Source organism: Calidris pugnax, unplaced genomic scaffold, assembly GCF_001431845.1.
Source record: "Calidris pugnax isolate Ruff unplaced genomic scaffold, ASM143184v1 scaffold111, whole genome shotgun sequence".
NCBI classification, from domain to species: Eukaryota; Metazoa; Chordata; class Aves; order Charadriiformes; family Scolopacidae; genus Calidris; species Calidris pugnax.
This window is the reverse complement of record NW_015090872.1, coordinates 4,081,267-4,105,046: the sequence shown is the minus strand read 5'-3', so window position 1 is coordinate 4,105,046 and position 23,780 is coordinate 4,081,267. Positions and strand designations below refer to the sequence as shown.

At 39.7% G+C, this 23,780-nt stretch overlaps 2 protein-coding genes across 2 annotated transcripts in view; one reads left to right on the top strand and one right to left on the bottom strand.

Annotated features, from left to right (window-relative positions):
- The window catches only part of HPS3 (Hermansky-Pudlak syndrome 3), a 16,011-nt gene extending 12,044 nt beyond the window's left edge, over positions 1 to 3,967 (top strand). The window contains exons 15-17 of the mRNA XM_014945779.1: positions 97 to 303; positions 1,652 to 1,742; positions 2,937 to 3,967. Coding sequence (XP_014801265.1) covers positions 97 to 303; positions 1,652 to 1,742; positions 2,937 to 3,064 — 426 coding nt within the window. The 3' untranslated portion in view covers positions 3,065 to 3,967. The remainder of the gene's footprint in view (positions 1 to 96; positions 304 to 1,651; positions 1,743 to 2,936) is intronic.
- A 160-nt stretch (positions 3,968 to 4,127) lies between these two features.
- CP (ceruloplasmin (ferroxidase)) lies at positions 4,128 to 22,466 on the bottom strand. The gene is made up of 19 exons (XM_014945801.1): positions 22,207 to 22,466; positions 19,000 to 19,244; positions 17,541 to 17,753; positions 16,815 to 16,988; positions 15,991 to 16,245; positions 14,813 to 14,978; positions 13,717 to 13,856; positions 13,039 to 13,179; positions 12,709 to 12,920; positions 11,991 to 12,141; positions 11,385 to 11,597; positions 10,798 to 11,005; positions 10,043 to 10,182; positions 9,348 to 9,476; positions 8,638 to 8,744; positions 7,680 to 7,896; positions 6,934 to 7,073; positions 6,313 to 6,475; positions 4,128 to 5,303 (listed from the first exon to the last, which is right to left on the bottom strand). The coding sequence occupies exons 1-19, from the start codon at positions 22,359 to 22,361 to the stop codon at positions 5,233 to 5,235; spliced, it is 3,240 nt and encodes a 1,079-aa protein (XP_014801287.1). The 5' UTR covers positions 22,362 to 22,466; the 3' UTR covers positions 4,128 to 5,232.
- Positions 22,467 to 23,780: the final 1,314 nt, after the last annotated feature.

Below are 23,780 nucleotides of genomic sequence, written 5' to 3'. Positions count from 1 at the left end.
TTTTTTTTTTAGGTTTAAATGGTTTGTTTTTTTTTTTTTTTTTTTTTTGCAAAGTTTGTTTTAGATCCCAACAATGCTTTTTCTTCTTGTCTTCAGTCTCTTTTATGTAGTCAGTCAATTGATATAACTTCAGTTCTGCCTGTCTTGGAGCCTCTGACGGAGGCTGGCAACGTTGGCCTCGCCATCCGTGTCCTCTGCAGAACCCGTCTGGGAAAGTATGAGGAAGCCATTGAGCAGCTTCTCGAAAAGTGTCCTGATGTAGCTGTGACCTACGCTCAGCACGAGCTGAAAGATGACAGTCGGGTGAGCTACTTTCATTAAAGTTGTTCGGTTTTGTTGTTTTGTGGTTTGTTTTTTGTTTGTTTTTTTTTTTCCTAACTAAAATGCTATTGTGTATAGATTGACTCTGGATGGATCAAATAGCCCAGCTTTCAGACAAAGTAAATTGCTTAGTAAATAGCTTGCTTTGAACCTCTTGCTTGGCATTTAAATTCTGTAACTCAGGCTCTGCTAATTTTAATGGATTTCCCTCCCTCCAGTTTCTCCTGTGACTTTTTGTATTCACTCTAGTAAATTGAAAGCATCGTCTTTTCAGAAGGCACAGTGCCTCAGAAAAGGGAGAGTTATACGTTCCCTTTTCCACTGTGAATTAAAAACTAGATAGTTCCTCGCTTATCACTGTTCTAAATGGTTTGACGCTGCAGTATAACGTGAAATTTTAGTTGTAAGCTAATAGATAAGAGAACATGGTCCTTCAAATAAAGTCACAAAAATATGTTCCTGCTGCGTTCTAGTGGCATCTTCTGACCCTATAACATCAGAACAATACTGGTGCAGTAGTGGAAAAGATTATGTTCTTTATGTCCTATTTTCCCCTTACACCTCTATACAGTTTTAATTTTGGAGTTGATTTTATTGCAGTGTTCCATGAGTAAAGGAGTTTACTTCCATTGCCCATCACAGCTACTCAATTAATTGTACTCAGTTTTGCTGGCCAGAGTCACCAAAGGTGATCATCTGCCAGATGGATGTACTGGAACCCTGTTCAAAACCAGATTTGTGCTTTTTATTCAGATCTGAAAATAGTTTGACTGTTTGGACGTTAGAGTTGAAGGTGAGGCTGCAGTACTGAGTGTGCACACAGGTGGAAGAAAACGGATGCCACGTTTAAAAAGGGAAAGAAATCTCTTCCTTTCTCTTCGTTCTTATCAACAAAATTACACACATAACTTACTGCTACAGCTGGTGGAAGTAGACAGAGTAGGTCAGGAGACAAAGCAGTGTTGCTGTGGTAGTGCTGTTCACCACTTTGCTTGGAGCTGTTTGGAGGCAAAATCCTTAATCTTCTGACTCCATTACTGTTGTTGATTATGCGATTTTTTTTCTTTTATATACTTTTATCTATAGAAGGCACTAGGGGGCACTGTGTAAAAATTTTCGAGTATAAAAAGATTGCACTGAAAATTGAAACTACAACGTGCAAAACCACTGCATTTCAGGGCATTATATAAATTAATTATTGAGTTCATCATAACCTACCTGTATTTGTACACATCTGAGCGTAGTTCAGTGTATTTTTAGTATCTTCTTTTGTACTTCTAATTGCAGTCCTTGTTAATTTACACTTTTGTTGTGGGTTTTTGTGGATTAGGCTGTGTGGTGGAACAAGCTGCTTCCTGAGCTTTGCAAGAGAGCCAGACTGACTGGAAACGACTGCCCTGTTCTTATTTCATCTCTGAAAGGTAAATCAATCGATTGCAACTCAACTCCAGAAGCCTTTGTACGTCATTTAACGTTCTAAATACTGCTCAGGCGAAGGACTACTGATGTGGTAATTCAGGAAAAAAAGGGGACTTTTTCCTATGGTTAAAGCTAATGCAGCCCAGCAGGCTTTCCAGTCACTAGCACAGGATTTTGCAAGGTACAGTCTGGTTCTTGGAGCATATAAAAATCATGATTCATTTTGTATTGAAAACAGGTAAATTGTGGGATTGTGTAATAGTGGGAATTCCTCTATAAGTCAGGAATAGATGCCATTAAAAAATCTTACTAAATAGAACTAACAGATAGGAATTGGGTTTTTTTTTTAGGCTAAATGACTTTAAGGTTTTAAGCAATGACAGCTTAACAGGCTATTATTGATAATCCAGTGGGTGTTTAAGTCTGTATTGATGATTAGGTCATAGACTGAAAAAAACCACAATATGTTACGACTAGAAGTAGAGAAACCAACCCTGGAAGTTGATCTAGTCCTGTTACAAGTTTGTAGGAAGTCCATCATGTTCTGTATAGCTGAGGGACCAGTATGTTTGTTTTGAGAGAATAAGAAGATTGAATAAAGCCTATATATATTTTTAAAACTGCCAATGTAATGCCCAAGGGTAGGAAAGCAGCATCACAGGGTTGCATTGTGCAGCACAGTTGCCGGGCTCTTGTCATAAAGTTCCAGTTTCTAGTGCTAGCGTTTTTTTTCTTTTGAAATGTTGTTTTCATGCAGTAACTCTGCTATAATCGCTTAAGACCATAATGTTAAACAGCTTGGTTGGAGACACTGCTCACAGAACATCCCATTTTACAGATGTGCTGAGTTACAGTACTAGTATAGATTTCTAGTGCTTCCTTTGCATTTGATACGAAACGTGAAGTACTAGATCAGACTTCACAAGCATCAGTGCCACAGGTAGATCTGAGTCAAGACAGAGGTATGGTTTTAATCTAAGACATAATTTCATTTTACTTCTGAGATTTCCTATGGTTGTATTTGCTCCTGAATGGGTGTGTCTCAAATTTCATTACAGTTGCAATATTTAGATAATTGCTAATTGAAGTCATCAAATTATGTTGTTAATAGTTTTTTGTTTCCTTTTTCTAAAAGCAAAATATCTGAAAAAGAGATTTTTTTAAATTTTTTTTTTTCTCTCCCTGGCTCTGAGCAGAAACTTTATCAGTTGTTGCAATGGAACTGGAACTAAGGGATTTCCTCAGTCTTCTACCAGAGGATGGAACTGCAGCATTTTTCCTGCCACATCTGCTTCAGTGCAGCCAGAGGAAGCTGCTGACCTAAGCCAAGGAAAGCCTCCTGTGCACTCAAATACAAAGAATGTGCTGGAATGGAAAAGTAAATGGAACAAACAGTAGAACTACCTGTAAGGTACCATGGGACTCCCCTCACGTTCATCGCCTTATTTCTCAGTTGGACTCTTATGACAACTGTTGAATGGCAGCTGTTGTCCAGGCAAAGCCTCTGTTTTGAGGGTAATACTGTTACACTCCCACAGAGTCAGCAGACCAGGACTGGACGGTGGTTGGACTGGTAAAAGCACGGCTATTCAGCTGTTGGGGAGGGTCCCCTCAATTACTCAATCAGGGTGAATTTAGGGCCAAGCAGAGAGTGATGGGGCGTGCAGTGTTCACTGAGAGTGAGGCAGGGAGCTGGTCTGGGGTCTGTGTTAGCTGGTGGGAGCACTGACCTGGGAAGTTTACACTCCGGCATGTGCCTGAGGGTAGGAGTGAGAGTGCCTTCTGCTTCCAAGGGGCACTGGGCCCCACCTATATCCCCTTGAATTCCAGCTGGCAAAACCAGTCAGCTGCTTTGTCGTCTTAATTACATACCCATGCAAGTGTTACACTGAAAATGTTTTCGTTTAGCAGGTCACAAAAGGCCATAAATCAAAGAGAGACAGAAGTGTTCCCAAGGGGAGTGGAAGGCACAGACTTCTGCTTGCTTGCTGTTTTCTGTTTTCTTTCTTTTCCTGTTGTGCTCAGGCAGTAGACAAGTACTTGAAGTATGACTGGGTCAGAAATCCAGCTGAGAACTCTTTCTTCTAGGTTTTTTTTTGGCAAGCATCTCAGGTACTTGTACACACACGTGCTGGTGGGGGTTTTTTTGGAGAAAATACCCTTCTGTTCCTTCAGCTGGAATTCAATCATAATAAACTGTCAAAATGTTTATGACCTTCTCATGAAAGCAGTTTGGTTCTTTGAGAATCTACCACAAATAAAATGATGACTCCATGATACCGTAACCATCTAAAGGCCTAATTAGCTGACATTGACTCTATCAAATCCATTTTCACTGAAGCTATAATGTTACTTAATCCTGTAGAAGTGAGTCAGAAGAGATCATCTACATTGCAAATAAAATATATATTTTTTAAAAAAGAGAGAAAGAAAAAAATTAACTTACATAGGCAGGATTCCTGCTACAGCTAAAATCAATGATCTAATTTACTAGCAGGGGTTATGCTGGTTTCAGTAGAGTCTTTCTACCGTAAAAACGCCAAAGCAATTTAGACTTGTTACAGAGAAGCAACTTCCTTTGTCCTGGTAGCTGTAAAGCCCAGGTTTTGCTTTGCCTGCCTGTCTCTCATGTCCTTCCCTCGTTGGACACAGGTCTAACCTATGTGGCGTCGGGCTATTAAACCATAACTGGATGGCACGACGAAACCTGCTCTTACTGCTTTCATTTTTGACCAGCATCAGTCATGCACTAATACTGCTGCTTAATTTGCCTGGGTCTGCACTACACAACCAACAGCAAAAGGAGATTCAGAGGAAAGCTCTCAGGTGTAGTAATCACCAAATTCTGTCCTTCACTGTCTGAATTTCATCAGGCTTGTTTCAGCATAACTTTGTCTGTCTTGTAATTATTTTCATAACAGAAAAACAAAAATACCTTGTGCAACTGTGATCCCACAGCTATTTCGTCTTTTAAATTCACTGTCTTGAAAGATGCTACTGGATAAAATTTTAAAACTATTTTTTTAGTTGTTCAGTTATATGACAGTAGATATACTGTAAGTGTGAACCTATGGATAAAGTGATAACAAAATTTCTATTTTCCAAACAATAACTACTAACATACCCAACTCCTAAATTGTGACAGCAGGTACCTAAAATCTTGCTCTTACACATAGTTATTTACAAACTTTAAAAAAGAAAAGGAAATTATGTTTCATTTGTCTCTTCTGTGTTCCTCAGCAGTTAAATAACATGCATTGGGCATTGCCTAGAATTTGTTTACCTTGCAAGATACTATTTTTATTAAGAGAAAAAGATACTTAGAAGCTGATACTTATATCCGTTCATCTGTCTCAGTCTATGGCCCTTTTGTTAGCCGTGAGCCACCAAATGAAATCTTCCAAAACCAGAGGTGGAGGTCCAGGCGATAGTATTTCTTAAGAAATGCTTCACCGAAGGGAGTCCTTGGAGAATTACTGTGGTAAAATGTTTTCATTCTCGTGTGCTTGCTGTACTGTTACACTTCAACTGATTGAATAATCTCAGGAACAAAGAGTGTTTGTCTGTAAGGGGGAAAATAGCTTTTGTTACACATATTTCATCAAAAGAATATTCTATGCATATGGACAACAGAGTCCAAAATAAGAGCAATGGATCTCAGTACCTTCTAGACACTGTGAATTAGATTTAAAAACAGCTTTAAAATGCACTTCAGATGTCAGATTATGAGAAATCCAACACACTGCTTTCTACAAGCTAAGAGTACACAGAAAGAGATGCAGAAACAGACTTTAAGTCAACTTTTTTTATTATCTGTGCAAGTTTGGCCCAATGTATTCTCTAAGTCAGAATGGTTTATAAAATGGAACTAGATTGTGTTTAACATTCTAGTCTGTGTTTTTAGTATAGATAAACATGTACATTATATAGTTGTGTATCTATATACACATACACACATTTTGAAGTGTTCTGTCAATTAGCTATAATGCACACCTGTTATGCTCTGTCTTTTTGAGTGCAGGCAAGTGTTGCTTTTAAAATTGTATTGATTTGGTAGAAACAAGAACTTCCAAAGTTTTTCAATTTTTTTTCCACAGGTACTAGTGCTAAAGTGAGGTAATTGTATCTGTAAAGCTAAAACATGTCCTTTAGAAATAAAACACTATTTTAGTTTTTCAATAGTTTAACTATTAGGGATAATGACTTCAACTTTATTTACAAGCTGTTCTTTTTGTTTTTAATGAAAAATGAGAGGGAGCCTGGCACTTCTTGGGTACAGAAATACCGTGTCTCATGAAAAATTAAAAAAAAGTCTGTCATTTTAATGTCATTGACGGGAAGCTGAGGCAATAGTCACTTAACATCCAGTCCTTCAGCTACTTCTGTTTTCTGTGCAGCAGCGCTGAGGCAAGTATGATGGATGCCTTGCAGCGTTCTAGCCTCCAGCCATCAATATTACAATATGAAACATTGCTGGATGCCTGAACTGGTTCTGAGTACTCTGGCCTGTCTGTGAGCCCCATTCTGTGTCTTTAAACATAATAAAGATTACTGAGATGGATAAGCTCCTACCTTCCTTGGGGAGCACGGTGTAGGTTGCTTCCATGCCCGCGTGGATGTGGTCAGTGACATGGCAGTGCAGTAGCCAAGTTCCAGGGTTCTGCGGGGTCATTTCCACAGTCTGAAATGTCCCAGGGAACAGATCAAAGACATCTGCCCGGTAAACCCCTGTTTGCTTCAGGAAAAAAACAAACAATGGTTAAACAGCGTGACATTACAAGATGGCAGTAATTTAAGCTACGTTTTATGTGTATTCCCACCAAACTTTTTAATCACAGTTGAGTGAAAAGACTTCTACTGTATGTCATTTTTACAGAAGCATCACTTGGTACATCCACTTCATGCTTAAAAGTTTAATAAACTAGCAGCTCAGTGGAAATGAAGGAAGACTACAGCTGTTGTCTTACCACAACTGTGAAAATTCACAGCTACCTTGTCAAAGCAACGTGTGAGGCTACTGGTGAGCAAATGCTACTCCTCTTGGATGTTGATGAAAAACAGGTTTGGGGCACCAAAACTCTATGGTCAAATTACAAGTCCTGCTTAATATTGTTATATCTCACTTTTCAGAGATTACAAACCTTTGTATTTGATTTACCTCTCATTCTTAACACAGCAAGAAGGACCTGTTACCTTATAGTCAAAGCTGTGGCCATGGAAGTGCGCCGTGTGAATGTCTACTTCATTGCCCATTCCCATCAAATACCAGGTTACTTTATCTCCAACGTGCATAGTCAGACCATGTAAGTTTCCAAACACTTTGCCATTGATGGCTAAAAAGAGGAAAAGAGCAAGACAGAGAAAACAAATTAGATTTTGTGTACTGTTACTCTTTAAAGTTTAAACAGAACACAAGATTTGAAAGCCAATGCCATGCAAAAGTAATGGCTTTGAATGGTACATAAAACCAAAATAATTGGACAGCATATTACAAATGAGTCTGATTATATTCCATATTTAATTGGAAAGTAAGACGTAGTTAAAAGTTTTTTACTATACATGATTGCTAATGTTGCAGTTCTTAAAGGTCTGCATTTTCCGCAGCTCTTTGTGAAGGGTAAACTCTACTAGGATATGTTTCAGGGGACACGTTGCTTTTCTATTGCCTCAGTTGTTTGCTGACATCAAATCAAAATTTCAAAGTTCATTTTTACTCTTCTCAAAATTTCAACATGAGACCATTTTTTCATAGGTTAAAAAAAAAAAAGTCACTCAGTGGCATTAAGAGTATTTTTAAATAAATTGAGTGAAATTTCACAGGTCTTCTGCCCTGGAACTTGAAATTCAGAGGCAATGAGAAAGTCAAATTTATATGCAGTACTTTCAAATACATAATTTCATCATTTCCAGAGTTATATTAAGTAAATTGGGAAACATACCATGCATTTTATTACTTTCAAGGAATTCCTCATTCTCTTTGTCAACAAGGTGTGGGTTGCTAGAATAGGTTTTAATGTTTTCATCCAAGTACCAGGACTCATTTTCATCAAAAACCATGAAAAGCAGAGCAAACTGGACTTTCTTTTTGATATGAAATGATGGCAAATAATGTCTATTACACACAACAAGTGTGCCTATTAATCCACTGTAAGTGTCCTGAAATTAGAAATGAAAAATCACGTAATTACAAGTTACAACTAAGCAGAAGTACTTTTAATGCCAGACATGAATCCTCTTACTATTTTTACAGCTGTCAGTATGTAGGAATAAAGGTAGCCAGTGTCAGACAAACAAGGTTATTTCTTCACTGTTTTATGCTGCCCATGGACCAAGTTCAATAGACTGAAGAGTAACTGCCTCTTTTTTATCACTTGCTAGAAATAAACATTCCATTTTAATTTCTCACTCATCTTTTTTTCTCCAAATTCTTTTTAGGATTTTTAGCTTGGTTTCCATTCAAAATATGTTTGACACTTTGTGTTTGCTGAGACATGAAGGAAAGAATACATTAGTTCCTATTAAAAATTATTAGTCATCTTAAGTTAATGGGTGCTTGTACAAAAATGACAGATTTATGTTCCACAGTTGCATGTTAGTTTTCCCACACATGATACTGAGCAAAGCTCTAGAGTGTTAGCTTTTAAGAATGAAGTGTGAGGGAGGTGATCTGTGCCAACAGCAGAACCAGGGAGCAAGAGCATGAAGGGCCGTGACTCAAATTCTGCCCTGACTTTCTCACATTAGTCAAGAGACATTTAAATTCAAAAGGTATGGAAATAGGGGGAATGACTTGGCAGATAAAGCAGAAAGAATTTCAGACTCATCTCATCTTTTGCTGTAAGTGTATCTGTGTTGAAGTCACAAACAAAACCCTTTAGATTCATATAAATAATGTACCTTAACGATGTCCACCGTTGAGTGGTACGCCCATGCAATGCAGTGTGGATCTCCCTTCTCAGAACTAGATCTCTCTGGGATTTTCCAGACATATGTTTTTGTTTCACCTGAGTTAAATAAATACTGATTAATTTTAGACGTTTTCTGTGTGCTGACCTATAAGAGGTCACCCTGAAACAGATGTTAGCTCCATTTACAGCTTTTGTCTCAAGCTTCCTCTTCCCAGTTACTAGCTCTGGCTAGCTTATTGTTATTTCCCTTCTGCAGATCCCTCACTCTTCTTGCCAGCATTTGTGTGTGTGTGTGGCTGCACTGTCCAGTTTACCATAGTTAATTTAAAAAAAAAAAAACACAAAACAACACAAAAACCCTATCTTTTGTAAAGATCACAGAGGAACTTCTGAAGTAACAGCATAAGCTAGGCTCTCCCTGTGTAGCCTGATGTTTGGTTTCATGAAAGGTGCAGCCACACTGCATCAAAGAATTACCCATCTGTCAAGGGCTAAGATGCGTAGCAATAGGAAGCGGGGCCATTTTAATTGGAGAAGTATTGGCCATAATCAGCATCAAAAATTTAAGAACCTGAGGTAAAACAAACAAATAAACAAACAAAACCAAACTCTTTCCTGCTATCCTAAACCAAAAGCTTGCTAAACCTTACTAGAAGGCTTGGTGTTACCTGCTAGAAATAAGCAAGGATGCTTTGATACCTGGGTTAGTCACAGCAACAACAGAACTGTCTGTTTTCACTCCATGGGCATGTATAGAATAAGGTCTTGATGCCAAGTTCTTAAAAACTATTCTAATTTTATCTCCAATATTTGACATAAGCAGTGGCCCTGTTGGATTGAAAAGAAAGATTAACTTGGTTTTACAAAAGATCAGAACAGATTGAGAGAGAGAGAGATTCTTGTGTGCAGTTGGATTGAAAAGAAAGATTAACTTGATTTTACAAAAGATCAGAACAGAGAGAGAGAGAGAGAGAGAGATTCTTGTGTGCCAACACACAACATTGGTTTATAATTCAACTAAAACCCCAATGTGGATGATGTCATTCACTGTGATACGCCAACTTGAGTCACCAAATTTAAGTAGAGGTCTAAGTTTCAAAAGTTCCAAGCACCTACTGTATATTGGAAGTCACTTTGGATCTTGCTGCCCAGTTTTACACTGACTTTGAAACTACTGGCCTATGATCAGGCAGCAAACCAGAATGGTTTTTTTCTTGTAAAGCAAGCAATGTAATCTTGCATGGAAAGCACCATAATGAAAGTAGCAATTTCATGTAGGTTTAGGCACTTTGTGTGGGTAAGAACTATACTCAGTATTATTCAAATAGCATCTTCTTTGTCTTGTTGGATTGGATTTTTTCCAGTTTCAAAACGGAACTTCATGATGACTCTACCTTGAATTTCCAGGTGCTCCTGGTCCTCTGATCTTTTTTTGGGAGTGCTGAATGTGTGATCAGTGTACTCACGATATACTACCTTTCTGTATTTTGAGCCAATGAATTTATCTTCTTTATTTAAAAATGGATTGCCGGGGCTGCAAATAAAAAAGAAAGTAGAGGTAAGAATATGTCATACATTTCTTTATGTATTTTAAATTATCTTTTGCAGGCATGTTAATTAACCATCAAACAAAAATCCAGCTCAATGAGACAGTAATCTCTCTCATAGACTGCTGGTATCTTCAACATGAATACATTCTTGTTAAGCTGGGAGGTTAAAAAAAAAAGTATAAATAGTTCAAGTCTATATAGTTTTTAAGAGAATGCTGAGTGCTCGGCCTGGCAGATATTTCGAATTGCAAGAAGTCATCCAGCCACTTGCATACTGAAAAATAGAGCCCTCAGGGACTTCTGCAGAACTGACTTGTAGACTAAAGCTTGTGAAACTCAAGTGCCTTGCTGAAATGAAACGCGAGGGATGGATTCTCTGCTGAGATCATGGGGGCTAGAGACAGTGGGGACAAAAAAGTCTGATACCAGCATCATCCATATTACTTGTGCTTAGAACTGTGACAGCGCCCACTGTGGTGTGCATATGCAAAGAAAGTGTGTCTAGAAATGCCTGGAGGAGGAAAAAGTTCAGAGGAGAAGAGAGTTCCTCCTTGGCTTCTTTTGCATTTTTTCCCCCCCTTGTGTATATTCCAAAGTACCTTTCCTCATGGTGTAGATGCCGCTCAAATTCCCATGTCCTGTTCGGAGAATAGTCCCATTCAACTTCCACTGCAGCAATATAGTAAGTCTTTTCATGCAAATACATAGATAGGTCCACATTCCACCAGTGGCATTGTTTCACTCGGTAATTCTGTTTCATGCCCCCTGTGTAGTGATCTGTTGTCAGGCACGACACTTCAAAAACTCCTAGAGGTTGTACAAGAAACAAAGACTTGAGGACAAAACTCTTTTACTACTAGATCTTAAGACTGTATTACCTATGTTAATTTAGTGTTCAGAGACTGACACACAGACTATTGCTCATATAAAATCCATATTCTTTGTGTAATACAGTGCTACTTGTAGTAAAAAAATTCAGCATACACAGAAGCTACAAAAATCAAGGCTTTAGCATTAAGAGTTTATGTCCTATGGACACACGTTTGCTGCCTTTCAAACACAGCTGTACATAGTTTAAGCACCCAAATAATCAAAATGTCAGCTATTTGAATCTTGTCTCTAAGCGTTAAATGTTCATGGTAATGGTTTCTAAACTAGTAACAGGATTTTTAAACAAGACATTTACCTTCAGAATCAGGTTTCATAATGGCTGTAAGAAATGTATGTGGAAACAGATTTGCTGTATCCCTTCTTGTTCCTTTAGTTACGAATGTGTTTTCTGAAAAGTATATCCCATGGACATCGACTTCTGACCCCAAGCCCATCAAATGCCAGGAAACCACACTTCCTTTGCACATATCAAGGCCAGGTTGATTTCCGTACATGTAACCATTAATGGCTGTAGAAAATTTGAGGAAGCAAAACCCACCTTGATTAACACATTACTTAATTCTGTAATACAGATTAAATAATACATACTTCAGATATAATGTGATGTCTTAGACTGACAAGAGTATCAATAATAAAATACTTTATCACATCAGCAAAACTAGAGAGTTAAACAAAACAACTTTTAAAACCAAGTGTTCACAAAGAATTTATAACTGTTCTCCTTTTCAATGTCTAAAACACAAGTAGCTGATGACCAACTGGAACTTCTACAGTATAAAACCCATCAAGTGTGCATGAAATGTCTCTGCAACTCTCCCACTTCCCAGTCTCCAACATGAGATCACAACAGTAAGTGTCTTATTGTAGAAATGAGTATTTGGCTAGCTAATAATTTTCTTACAGTGCATTTTGTTAGACTCTTGGAAGTCCTCATCGTCTTTGTCAATTTCATTAGGATTTAGTGTAAACATCAAAATATTGTCATCCAAGTACCAGCTCAGATTCTCATCAAATACTGTGGCAAGTAGAAAAAACTCCATGTTCACATTTTTCTGTTGAGAAGAAATAGCACAAAGAGAAATAGAAATGTGAAGAGAAAACATCAGGGAAAAAATTATATGTGTATAATAATTTAGAAGTATAATTCACAAAGTAGGACAGATGCATACATTGAGACTTCGTTCTGATAATCTCAAAGACCTCTAATTGCTAGATCTGGTGACTAGATACCTGCTGCTAATGCTCTTTCTACCAACAGGAACCACCGTTAGAAATGAAAATGTGTTTTGATCTTTAAAGTCGCTACTTCTTTTTAGTCATTCTCATCCTAGTGGTGCTCGCTGTGATGGTGGTTTCACAATACAGCACCTGTCTATCTGGAGCAAGACTGATTTTTTTTATTTTTAATAAAAAACCCAACCAAACAAGAAAACTCCAAACCAAACCCACTCTCTTCATTTTCTGTGTTCCCCTCAGCACATGGGTGAGGCTTGGTGCAAAGAGGAGGTGGTACTGAGTGGCCGTGAGCGTGTCAGGCCCCAGCTGGGGAGAAAGAAAGAAAGAGAAAGCAGATTTGGCTACAATGACGCAAATGCTTCCATTTTTCCGCTTTGACTGACCTGTTTCCCAGAAGGAAGGAGAGCTCCTTTCCTGCACACCAAGAGAGGACCCACAAGGCCAGAACTGGTGTCTCTGACCTCATCCACCGCTGAGTAATAGAGCCAGGTTAGACAGTCTGGGTCTTGGTCTGTGGGGCCCACGTCTTCTGGCACGTCCCACTCGTATGTAAACGTAGCACCAGGATTCACGTGAGAGGCTGGAGATTCAGTACCTATTACAGAAATCAACACTAGGAATTAAGTTTACATTTATTTTATCACCTTTAATACAGTGGCAGGTAGGAGGAGGTTGTTCCCCGGTGCCCGCAGGATCCCCGTCCACAGGCGCACCTCTGGAGGCGGCGCCGTACCGTGCCCCCTCGTTGCTCTTGCGGTAACTCACACCATGGGGCTGCACGCTAAACGGGCGGCTGGCGTTGTTTCGGAAGGTCACCCTGATCCTCTCGCCCACCTCAGCCTTGATAACAGGGCCTAGGAGAGAGCACACGGGCGAATCACAGGTCTCCTGTTGCATGGGGAGCTGCCCCTGGGCCTCTGTGGCCATGGACCTGCTCCCTGGCCCATGGCGCGGATGACACAGCTGCAACTGCACTGCTCCATTCCCAGTTCCTTACGGAAGCTCAGGGACATGCAGGACAGTTCCTCCCTTTGGAAAGGGACCCAAAGACCTTGGCACCAAACTCAAACTGAGTCCAGAGCCGTGCGAGACACAGCCAGGTTATAAACAGGGCTAGATCTGCCTAGCCTGGCCTTATAATCCAGAGCCTGACCTTTGGACACCTTGGTGTATTTCCCCTGGTGAGCTGGGGACCACCACAGCATTGCCTTCAACAGCTTTATTACACCCTGGGGTGTCTCTTGGAGAAAGCCACAGGCACCAGCACCTGCAGAAGTCAAGGAGGGCCAAGGCCCCCCTCCTTGGCCCTGAGGGGGCACTGCTGGCTAGCCAGTGGAAGTGATAGTTTACTGTCATAAATCTTTAATATGAAATATTTTTAGGTATCTTACCTAAGAGTCCAAGATGTGCTTCCTCTGGAAGTCTTTTTTTATGCTCAGTGAAAGACCCATCTGTGTATTCTTTGTAAATGGCTTTTTTATACGAGCCGCCAATTCTTGTCTCACTTTGTTCGAAAAATACACGAGATTCACTGTGTAAAAGAAATTGGAATAGATGCCAACAGTTTAAGTCGTAATGCTCAGCTTTACAAAGGCAGTCAGGACATCACCCCTATTTTACAAGTTTGTCTTTTGGGTTTCCTTTCAGTGATTTGGCCACACGTTTATATGCAGTCTGTCCCATATAAGGCTGTGCAGGAATCCATTACTCTTCACTAACTTCTCTTTAAGAAGACACTGTGTTCTATGGCCCTTATAAAGCCAGCATGCTTAGACACTCATCAACAATGATTTCCAGTCAACATTTCATAACCTGAAGTTTACTCTTTTTTTTTTATTAGAAGTTACAAATAATTCAACCACAGTAGATACAAACACCAAGAATACGTAGCATCTAAGTAGAAAGGGCTAAGATTTAGCCTATGCTTTTTAGTCTACACTTTTACTCTTCAAAAAAAGAACCTTTCACTGTTTTATAAACACCATTCAAACAATGAACTGTGCCTCATCTCTTGTGGGGCAGGTAGGTATTCTTTAACTCAAAGAAAAAAAAAATCTGAGGAACCAACTTGTTTAGTGGATTGATCCAGGTCTTAAAATATGTAAACAAAGAGCAAATGGCAAAGCTACCTCGTGCAAGTCATTCGCTAGCTTAGATGCCTTTAGTGTGACTTTCATCAGCTGAGGAGATGATGATGAATTCCTAGCTTTGTTCTCTTAACTCAGAATTATCAACCATCTTGAATCATCAGAGGCCACTGCCTACGTATGACATTACAATTCATCTTCATCCCAGTGAAATTACTAACATTACAGCAAAATCTATAGTAAGATTACAACAAAAACAATGGACCCCATTTGGTCTGATATTTATCCTGACATGAGAAATTCTGCTTAAAAGTCATCTCTACCATATGTCCTACTTTATTTAGCATATTTATATCAATTCTGCTTGGAAAGTAAAACTTCTTTAAATTGAAGCATTTACCTGTCAGCGATTAATTCTTGTCCTGTAAAATGGTTCATTGCAGATGGGCCGTAATTCCAGATGATCTCTTCAGCAGCAATGAAGTATTGTCTTATCTTCGTACTCTCTTTGTGAACTGTTGTGGATTTCCTACAATCTTTTACTTTAAAAAGGGCTTGCATACCACCTGGGGAAAAAACAAGGAGGTAGAGAAAACCAGGGGTAAGGAACTGCACTTTGTTTTCTCACTTTCTGCCTCCAGTAGCTCTTCTCTCCCCTGGAGAGTTCCCATACCATTGATGGACTTGCAAATCACAAACAAAAAGGAAGAAAAATGATATAAAAGAATGCACGCCAGCTGAGCCAGGGTGTAGAAACACAACCACAATATTTACAGTGGGCAGACAGGTGTGGTGAAGTGCATTCTGCTGGTAAAGCTGCACCTGACATGGTATTACAGAGAGGTTAGGGTGGAGAGGAAACTTCTGTCAGTTAGCACTTCAATCAGAGCCAGGTGCTGCCAGGCTGACTATCTTCCCTCTACACCTAATCAACAGCTTACTTGTGGAACTCCTGGGTCTCTGCTCCTCAGGAGAAAGGTCTGTTAGCAAACCTGCTTGCTGGAGATACAAACACTATAATAAAGAGAACCCTTTTACAGCTACAGATTAGGCCAGTTTGTAGGATTTAAGACTTGCCCAGGATGCTTCAATCACATCAGGATGCTGCTTGAGGCACGATAGCTATTTCAAAACTTACAACCCCTGTGTAGTTGAATCCATAGGCATACTGGCATACTCATTTTTATGCCAGATTTTTCAATTCTTGGAGAATGATTTTGAGTTCTGTGTTCCTTCCCACTTCTGTGACAAATTACTTCTCTAACTCAATTAGGGATATAGATCATGGAAAAGTGGTATATAGAATCATGGAAAAGTGTGGAATTAGCTTCTAAGTATTTCATATGGTTAGCAAACACCAGAAATACAGAAAGATGCAGGGAATAGAAATGCAGATCAAAACAGAAAATTGTAATTAATTACCTTCAGTAAGAGGCAAACATCATGCTATTGTATGTTTAAAGTTGAGGCTTGCAAAAGTGCAGCTGTGCCAGGTCAGGCTCAAGTGAGTCAGTAACCTGTTTTTTAGCTTAAGCTAAAAAAAAACCACCATTCTGATCATTGGAATTTATTCTGTACCTTCGATATGGTCATTCACTTGGCAGCTGAGCAGCCATTCCCCGGGAACCCTTGGTATCATGAAAGCATCGATAAACGTGGCTGGGAAGAGGTTGATGGTGTCAACTCGATGATGCCTTTCTATTAGGGTCTGTCCATGAAAGTAGGCTGCATGGATATCAGCTTCATTACCCATGCCAAAAAGATGCCATTTCACCTTATCTTCCACACACATTGTGAGGTCTGGGAGGTATCCGTACATGTATCCGTTGATTGCTAAAAGAAATGTTATTTATTACAGTTACCTTCACAGTACTTAGGATCTTTTCTTCAAAAGCAGGTGTCATACAACCATTGCTCTACTTTTTAAAATAGGAAGAGCCTCAAAACAAAACTCCACACCTCTGAAAGTGAGGCAATATCAGACGCACACCTCTTCTGGACAACTACCTGCATGACCAGCAGCTCCCAACCTGATTCTGGAATCCATGCAGAGCCAAAGTAAAAACTATTTCTCTAAACTGTGATACTATAGTACAGAGTTCAGGACTAAGAAACAGAACAAAGCAACCCAACTCTGTTTAAAGCACCTGGAAAATTATACTGGTAGAGAGGTTCTTGGCCCCCAAGAATTTTATATCACAACTCCAACAGTTTGATTGTACAGTATTTGCCATTACTTTTAATTTATTTTTTTCTTATTTAAAAGGATCTTTCTTAATCCTCCAAGAAAAGGACTTGCTTAAAAAAAAACCTCTCTACAGTTCATCTTTAAAAGAGACAACACACGAAAATATTACTTCACCATATCAATGACAAGCAACATTAATAAAACATTCTCTCACAGTGCATTTTATTGCTTTCCTGGAAGTCCTCGTCATCTTTGTCAACTTTGGAAGGCTCAGAACAGTATGTCCTGATATTATCCTCTAGATACCAACTGAGATTTTCATCCATCACAGTAAACATAAGGATAAATTCAGCATCAAAGTGTTCATCATTACCATTATTCATTGTACCTGAAAAAGAAAGCAGTATAGTCAAAGTCTTCGGCAACTGACATTGTCTTTTTAAGCACTGTATCAGTTTACTTCTTATTTTGCCACTTTTTTGAGTGTAAATGTACACATAAACATACAGACATGCTCAGAAAACAAAAACTGGTTTTGATAAACCAATACTATAAAATAACTTTACACAGACATGCTCAGAAAACAAAAACTGGTTTTGATAAACCGATACTATAAAATAAGAATAAGCATTGCATGTGATAAGGTTACAGTAAATCTGTTTCTCCTATCAGTGTTTACACATCCTTTTGCATTACTAGCATGAATGCTTCTCACACATGGATTTGTGGACAAAGTATTCTGCAAATTATATTTGCTGTCACAAACAAAATCCAACTACTTACTATATTATTGAAAGGCAGCTCATTGAGAAGATAAAAAGCTGCTATTTCAAAATTTTCCTCTTCCAGTAAATTATTTCACTGATATTTATCAATAAGCATTATCATTCACCTTGCATACGTGTTTGTTTACTTAGTTAGTTAGTTATTTATGGTTTACCTTTCCTGCAAATAATTAAAGGCCCAACAAGCCCTGAGGCAACATCTCTTGGAGCATCTATGTGGGAGTGGTAAACCCTGGTTATGCAGTCTGCATCTCCCTCAGCTGGACCTTGATCTTCTGTCACGTCCCATGTGTAAGTGTACTGGCCTCCAGGCTCCACACCGTCATCTCTCTTTTGCAAATCTTTGGTGTTGTCAGGGTAAAAAGCACCTGAAGAATGTGATATCACCATCATTAACACAACACATTCACAATACGGTACCAGGATAGCACCTGCCGTGCTTTAAAGTTGAGTGCATGTTGCAGTAACACAGTCTGAACAACTGAATACAGGTTAAAAAAAAAAATCTTTTAAATCAGCTGAGCCAATCTTTTCCTTCTCTTTAGAAGTCTCTTCATTTGCCTTTGATTTCCATGGGAGTGCTTCAATTAATGGCACATTAAATTTAGTCCTTAATTTATTAGGAGGGCACAATGTACTTCTGCTGAAGAGATAACAATTCAAATATTTGTGAAACGTTTGTTAAATATTAATCTTGGAAAGTTCTAAAATATTGCATATGTCCTCAAGAAATACAGGTGCCACTGGAATGAGAGCAGCAGAAAAAAAAAAATACTTAAACATTGTTCCAAAAAGTGCATGTACTGCTCCATAACACACTGTTCTGCTCCCAGAGAATGCATCTATATCAAGCCACATATTAGTTGTAATGAAAAACTTAACAAAATATTAGAAGTTAAGCTCATACTTCATAAATTCTTCTAATGAAAAATTTTTAAAGACTGCTTTTGAGACACCATCATATTTTCAACAACTCACACACTACTTTTAAGGTCTAAATAAAACTTTCAGCAGCCATATTCTGGTGCTGTCTGGTGCAGAAAATCCCTCATTGCCTGAGTATGGCAACATCAGCTGATGCAAGGGCAAATGATCACTAATCCCAATAGCACGCCTGCAATACATCCTAAAGTGTGTACGACATTAAGTTATTACTAAGCAGTAGTTGTTTCTCCATTTTAAGAAAGTCTTGTATATCTTATACACAATGTATACAAATCCATTTTAAGAAAGTCTTGTATATCTTATACACAATGTATACAAATTTAGTGTTAGGAATTTGGAATTGTAAGTTATCCTGTTAACAATATCTTCTTCACAACAGCATCATTTTTTCCTTTAGATATTCTCAACACCTGCATCTCCTGTTTATCTTTATACTCTTATTTCAGACAAAATGTTGATCTAAAATGTCTTCATTATGAATTCCACTTTTGGCTTTGTATTTCAGTCTTGAAAAAATTATCAAACTTCTTAGCTCCTGTTTCAAATTGTCTGTGTCCTGTTTTAAATTTTTCTTTATTTGACAAGTCTCTTTGATGAGAGACCATCACTGACACTTAGAGAAATGATGAACTTTTGATAAATTCTGGCACAGAATGGACTTGAGCTTACCTTCATTTTCCTTTGTGTATGTTACACCATGCGGATGCAGCGTGTAGTTTCTGGAAGCAAAGTTTTTCAAGTGAACAATAATGGAATCTCCGACTTCTCCCTTAATGATAGGGCCTAAAAAACCCAGCCAGGAGGGTTTCTCGACTGTCACATCGTATAAATGATTGGTGTACTGAGTGTACACAGCCTTCTTGTAGGTGCTTCCTATCCTATGTGGGCCTCTCTTGAGAAAGACTCCAGCCTGCCTGTAAAGAAAATACACAAGCATATCCCTAGTGTCAGACACTCAATTTATAGTTGAACAGTGTTAATTAGTAGGGTGTCAAATAAAGACCAGGCCTCCCTAGCGCTGTGCAGAACTATATCTCTGTTGAGGAGTAAATATGTCTCTTACTGTAAAGAGTTGGGCACCCAGATAGAGATTAGATATTATGCACCAACCTGATTTTTTGGGGGGTCTATTTTGTACACTGAAAATAAGGGTATTTGATATAATTTCAGGCAAACTTCAGACCATGTGGACAAGGCCAATAATACACCCTGGAGGTTTTCAAAAGACGGGCTGACATAGTGCTTAGTGACATGGTTTAGTCATGGGGTGGTTTTGTTTGTTTGTTTTTATCAGAGTTAGGCTGATGGTTGGACTAGATGATCTTAAAGGTCCCTTCCAACCTGGAAGATTCTATGATTCTATAGTTCTTACCACTCAAAACTTTTGTACTTTCATGCTTAAATTGCTGTATAGTTTTCCATGGCCTGTTAAGTAATTTCCATCATCACAGTATTATGTTGACTGCATAGCCCTTGCTCCATTGCAATGTGGAGCAGCCTTTTCAGCTGTGACATACGTTTAAGATGTCTGGACATGAGCAAATCTAGAAGGTGCTGCTAACACCCGGTGTGTGTGGGGGGCAGGGGGGACATGCAGCGTGCTGAAATCAGTGAGACTGAGCCCTCAGCTTGCTCACCCATCAAAGATGCAGAAGAATCACAGCCTCGGTGCCTGATAATGTCTCATTTTTACAGGTTCAGCCCAAGAATATGCAAACAGGTTACATGACAGCAGGGAATTAGCAATGACATCCTCAATCACTGAGTGCCTTAACTGCTGGACCGTTGCTCCTCTCAATTGATTATTAATTATATTAAAATGAATGATATTAAAAATGAGAGGCTGGTTAGCAAGGAAACAGCCATGAGCTCAACTGAAACTGCTTGAGATGTTATATCCCACAGGTGGTGTCAGCACCTCCAAACCCTGTGGCTATGGTGGATCTGCTGCCCAAGTACCACCGGTCACAGGCACAGGGTCACCATGTCTTGACAGCTATTAACTGGGAACAGCTTTGGAGCCAACCTTTGCCTGTGCTGAGGGTCAGGTACCTTTCATTAGCTATTTTAGTCTCTGAGAAGAGTTATCTTCGTGGAAAAAGTGTTTCTGTTTGCTAACTACAACAGTGAGAGAAGCTGCCAGCACTGGCTGTTCAAAGCAGTGGAGCTACTTCTGGCTGGTGCTTTTACCCCAAACCCCAGAGTCTCTAACAACAAATCCTCCTGCACTTTTCTCTGCCCATTTCAGGAAGACTAGCAGTGGAAGTAAACCTACTCCAGAAGGAGGCAATCCTGGGAGGTAGGTCAACAAGGCCTGAAGTTCAGCAGCCTCCTGACTGCTCACCTGAAACCAAGCCAACTCACTTTCGTGTTCCCAGCAGCCAATATTGTGACTGCCCGAAAATCCGAAGTATTTCCCACAAGGCTGAGCATTGTCTGAGCATGTGGGGAAGGGATTGTTTGTACCTTGGCAAGCACAGATCTGAAGTGTAATTAAAATGCCAGTTCAGAGCTCCTTGAAACTTGGAAAGCATAAACTTAGTTGCAAAGGCTGTTACTGGAAGACTGAGTGCATGAAGCTTTTCAGCCACAAACTAAATCAAACAAATATTTTATGGCTCTTCTTGGACTATTTAAACAGCTACCATTTAATTGTAGAGTATCCCCTCTAACAGGTACACCATGCTCTTGCCTCTATAAGTGTCCATCTCTACACAAGCACAGCCCCACAGCTGAAGGGTTCAGGAGGAGAGGAAGAATCGGAAAAGGTGAAAATGAAAAGCACAATAAAAGGGACCAGCTCCATTGCAGGCAAGCAGCCACTGAAAAACTGGAATGAGTGTAGCATGCTGCAAGTTGCCACTGAGCTGAGAAAAGCAGCCAAAGTGCAGCAAACGGTGGTGGCTTGTTGTATGACAATGCTGCTCAGCAGTTTTCAGAGAAGATGCCCTGCTCCCACCAGTTATCAGAATTACTGCTGAATCACCGGCAGCATCTTGCACGTCACTCAGTTTATGAGTGGAAAAAAAAAAAAAAAGCTGTCTGTGTTGCCTCATGCCTGATGAAGTGGCAGATTATGGCTGAGACATTGTCAGCTCTCACCAGAGAAAACCACAGGAAATCTTCTAATCCCTCATCTACAGACTAAATGAGAACCGTATGTTTGAGATTTTTCTGATTCCTGGTTTCTCTCCTGTTTTTATTTCAGTATAGTCCTATGTCATTTTAAAGGCACCAAAAAAGTAGAAGGAAGGAACATTTTTTCTCTCTCAAATATTTCTCTGATGACTTTTATATCTGAGTTTCCTTTATTGATTATTCATATCTTCAGGGCACTCCCTCCTTCCTCACCGTGCTCATCCTCACCCTGCTTCTCGCTCTCGCTGCACAGCACCCTCCTGCCTTGTAACCAGCCACCCAGCTCCTTCCCCGTGGGTGGAAGGACCAGCTCTGCTGTTGCACCTCCAACAGCTGGAAATAACCACCGCCAACAATGACTGTCTGAAAAGGAAACCTGTGCCCAATAGGAAAGTTTAAAATGTGTCAAACTTCTGCATGTTAAATATAACAGCAAAAGTGTTCTCTACAGCACTGGCACCTTAGCCATTCAAAACTAAACATCATTAGACATTAAAGGTCCTTTTCTAGTCTCAGCTTGGTAAACATTTCATTTCAACATATTAACAAAAACTCCTGCATATTCCAATTCTCAAGCAAGCCAAGAAAAAATCAAAAATCCCTTATCTCTCTGACAGAAAATTCACTGACACCAACAGGATTCATTTCATTGCCTTCACCAGGTTTTCACTCTGGTCCTAGTGTCTAAAGCAGATGACGCTGTAAAATCTAACTCAGCCAGTGTAAACTTTTACTTACTCTTCATCTGCAAAAAGCTGTCCAGAGATGAGGTCTGTACTGCCGGGCGCGTAGTTCCACACCGTCTCTGTAATGCCAATGTAGTACTCCCTCCTCACTGCCCCAGCTTGGCAACAGCAAGAAACCAGCCAGCAGCTTAGGAAAAATAGCTTCATTTTGCATTCACGAACCTCGGGGAAAAAGGTGAAATACAAACCCCAGGAGGGGCACAAGCCATTTCCCTTTATATGTTCTTGTCTCTCCCACCGCCCACCCCTCCTCGCCTCCCCCCTCCCGGCTCCTGTTTGCTTTGGTGAACACAATAAAACGTTGCACAACCTCTCTGTGTGTCAAGAGTAAACAAAAGATTCTGGTCAGTTCAGCTAATCTTCAAAGAAATTTTTTCAATTTCTGCCAACTGTCTATCACACAAATTACCGTTCAGACCGTTAGCGGATTATAAATTGTGCAGCTGAATTGAAAGCACTGGAGATTTACATGGATTTAGAGACTGAAGCTTAATTACATTCTTCACTATGTTTATCACTCTCACTATTGCTACTACTGAGAACACAATTCCTGTCAAGTGTGGCACAAGAACACAACTTCTTAAGTGCCCCGTGAGAAGCTGTAAATGACACGTTTTCCCGGTGGTGCTGCGATGACACGGCTGCAGCGAGGCAGCCCCTGGGTACAGGCTCTGCCCTTGCTCTTGCTCGCCCCAAGCCTACAGATCGCTGCCCCTCGCCCAGCAGTGGCCACACTGGTGTGACACAGAGGGCTGAGGGAGGGCTCTGGTGTCAGAGCAGCCCTTGGACACCAAGGTATAGGTGGAGAAGCTAGTGGGAGGTGTCCCTGCCCATGGCAAGGGGGTTGGAACTAGATGATCCTTAAGGTCTCTTCCAACCCAACCCATTCGATGAGCCTATGATAAGCACTGCTAACCCACCACAGCTCCCTGAGAAATGCAGTTTAGCACAAAATGTAGCATAAATATAGCTAGAGATAAAAAGGACTGCTCTTCACAGGTGGAGGGGGGAGATGTTTGCATCTCATGTCCAGGTAGCTTCAGTATAGCCCAAATGAAAATGAGCCTCAGAAATTCCACAAAATAAACTCCCTGTGTTATCTTCCTCCTCCTATCACCAGGCAGGCTAAGCCACATTCTTCAGTGATTAAAAGCAGAATAGATGTATAAAGCTTAAGATAATCTTGACTGTTACCATTATCTAAAGGTAGTACCCAGTGCAGAAGGCTATACTTTCACTGTATTCAGGTTCTGTAAACATTACATATCTGCTATTTTCAGTCTCAATGAAAAATAAGAACAAATTTGACCTCAAACATGGGATGTTAAAAAAGCACCAAACTAAAGCAAGCAAGTGCATTATTTTCCAGCATAGTCCATTACATCACGGTTGTGTCTGAAGCTTTAGACATACAAAGCCACCTGCAAACTTGCAAATTATAAAGACTTCCATTAAAAAAAATATATATATATCTTCAGTCACTTGAGAATTCTTAAAAAATCTTTTCTGTACTCTGAGCACTGACACAATCATTCTAAATTACATTTTTAATTGTATTGCAATTTA

What these genes read in the sequence shown, in the direction of transcription:
- CP (XM_014945801.1), bottom strand. Translation starts at nt 22,361, where the DNA reads ATGAAGCTATTTTTCCTAAGCTGCTGGCTGGTTTCTTGCTGTTGCCAA. An exon ending in ATACACAAAGGAAAATGAAG is followed by an intron (nt 17,754 to 18,999) that starts GTAAGCTCAAGT and finishes CACATTCTTCAG; the next exon opens with GTGCTTTTTACCCTGACAAC. An exon ending in TATGAAACCTGATTCTGAAG is followed by an intron (nt 11,006 to 11,384) that starts GTAAATGTCTTG and finishes TACAACCTCTAG; the next exon opens with GAGTTTTTGAAGTGTCGTGC.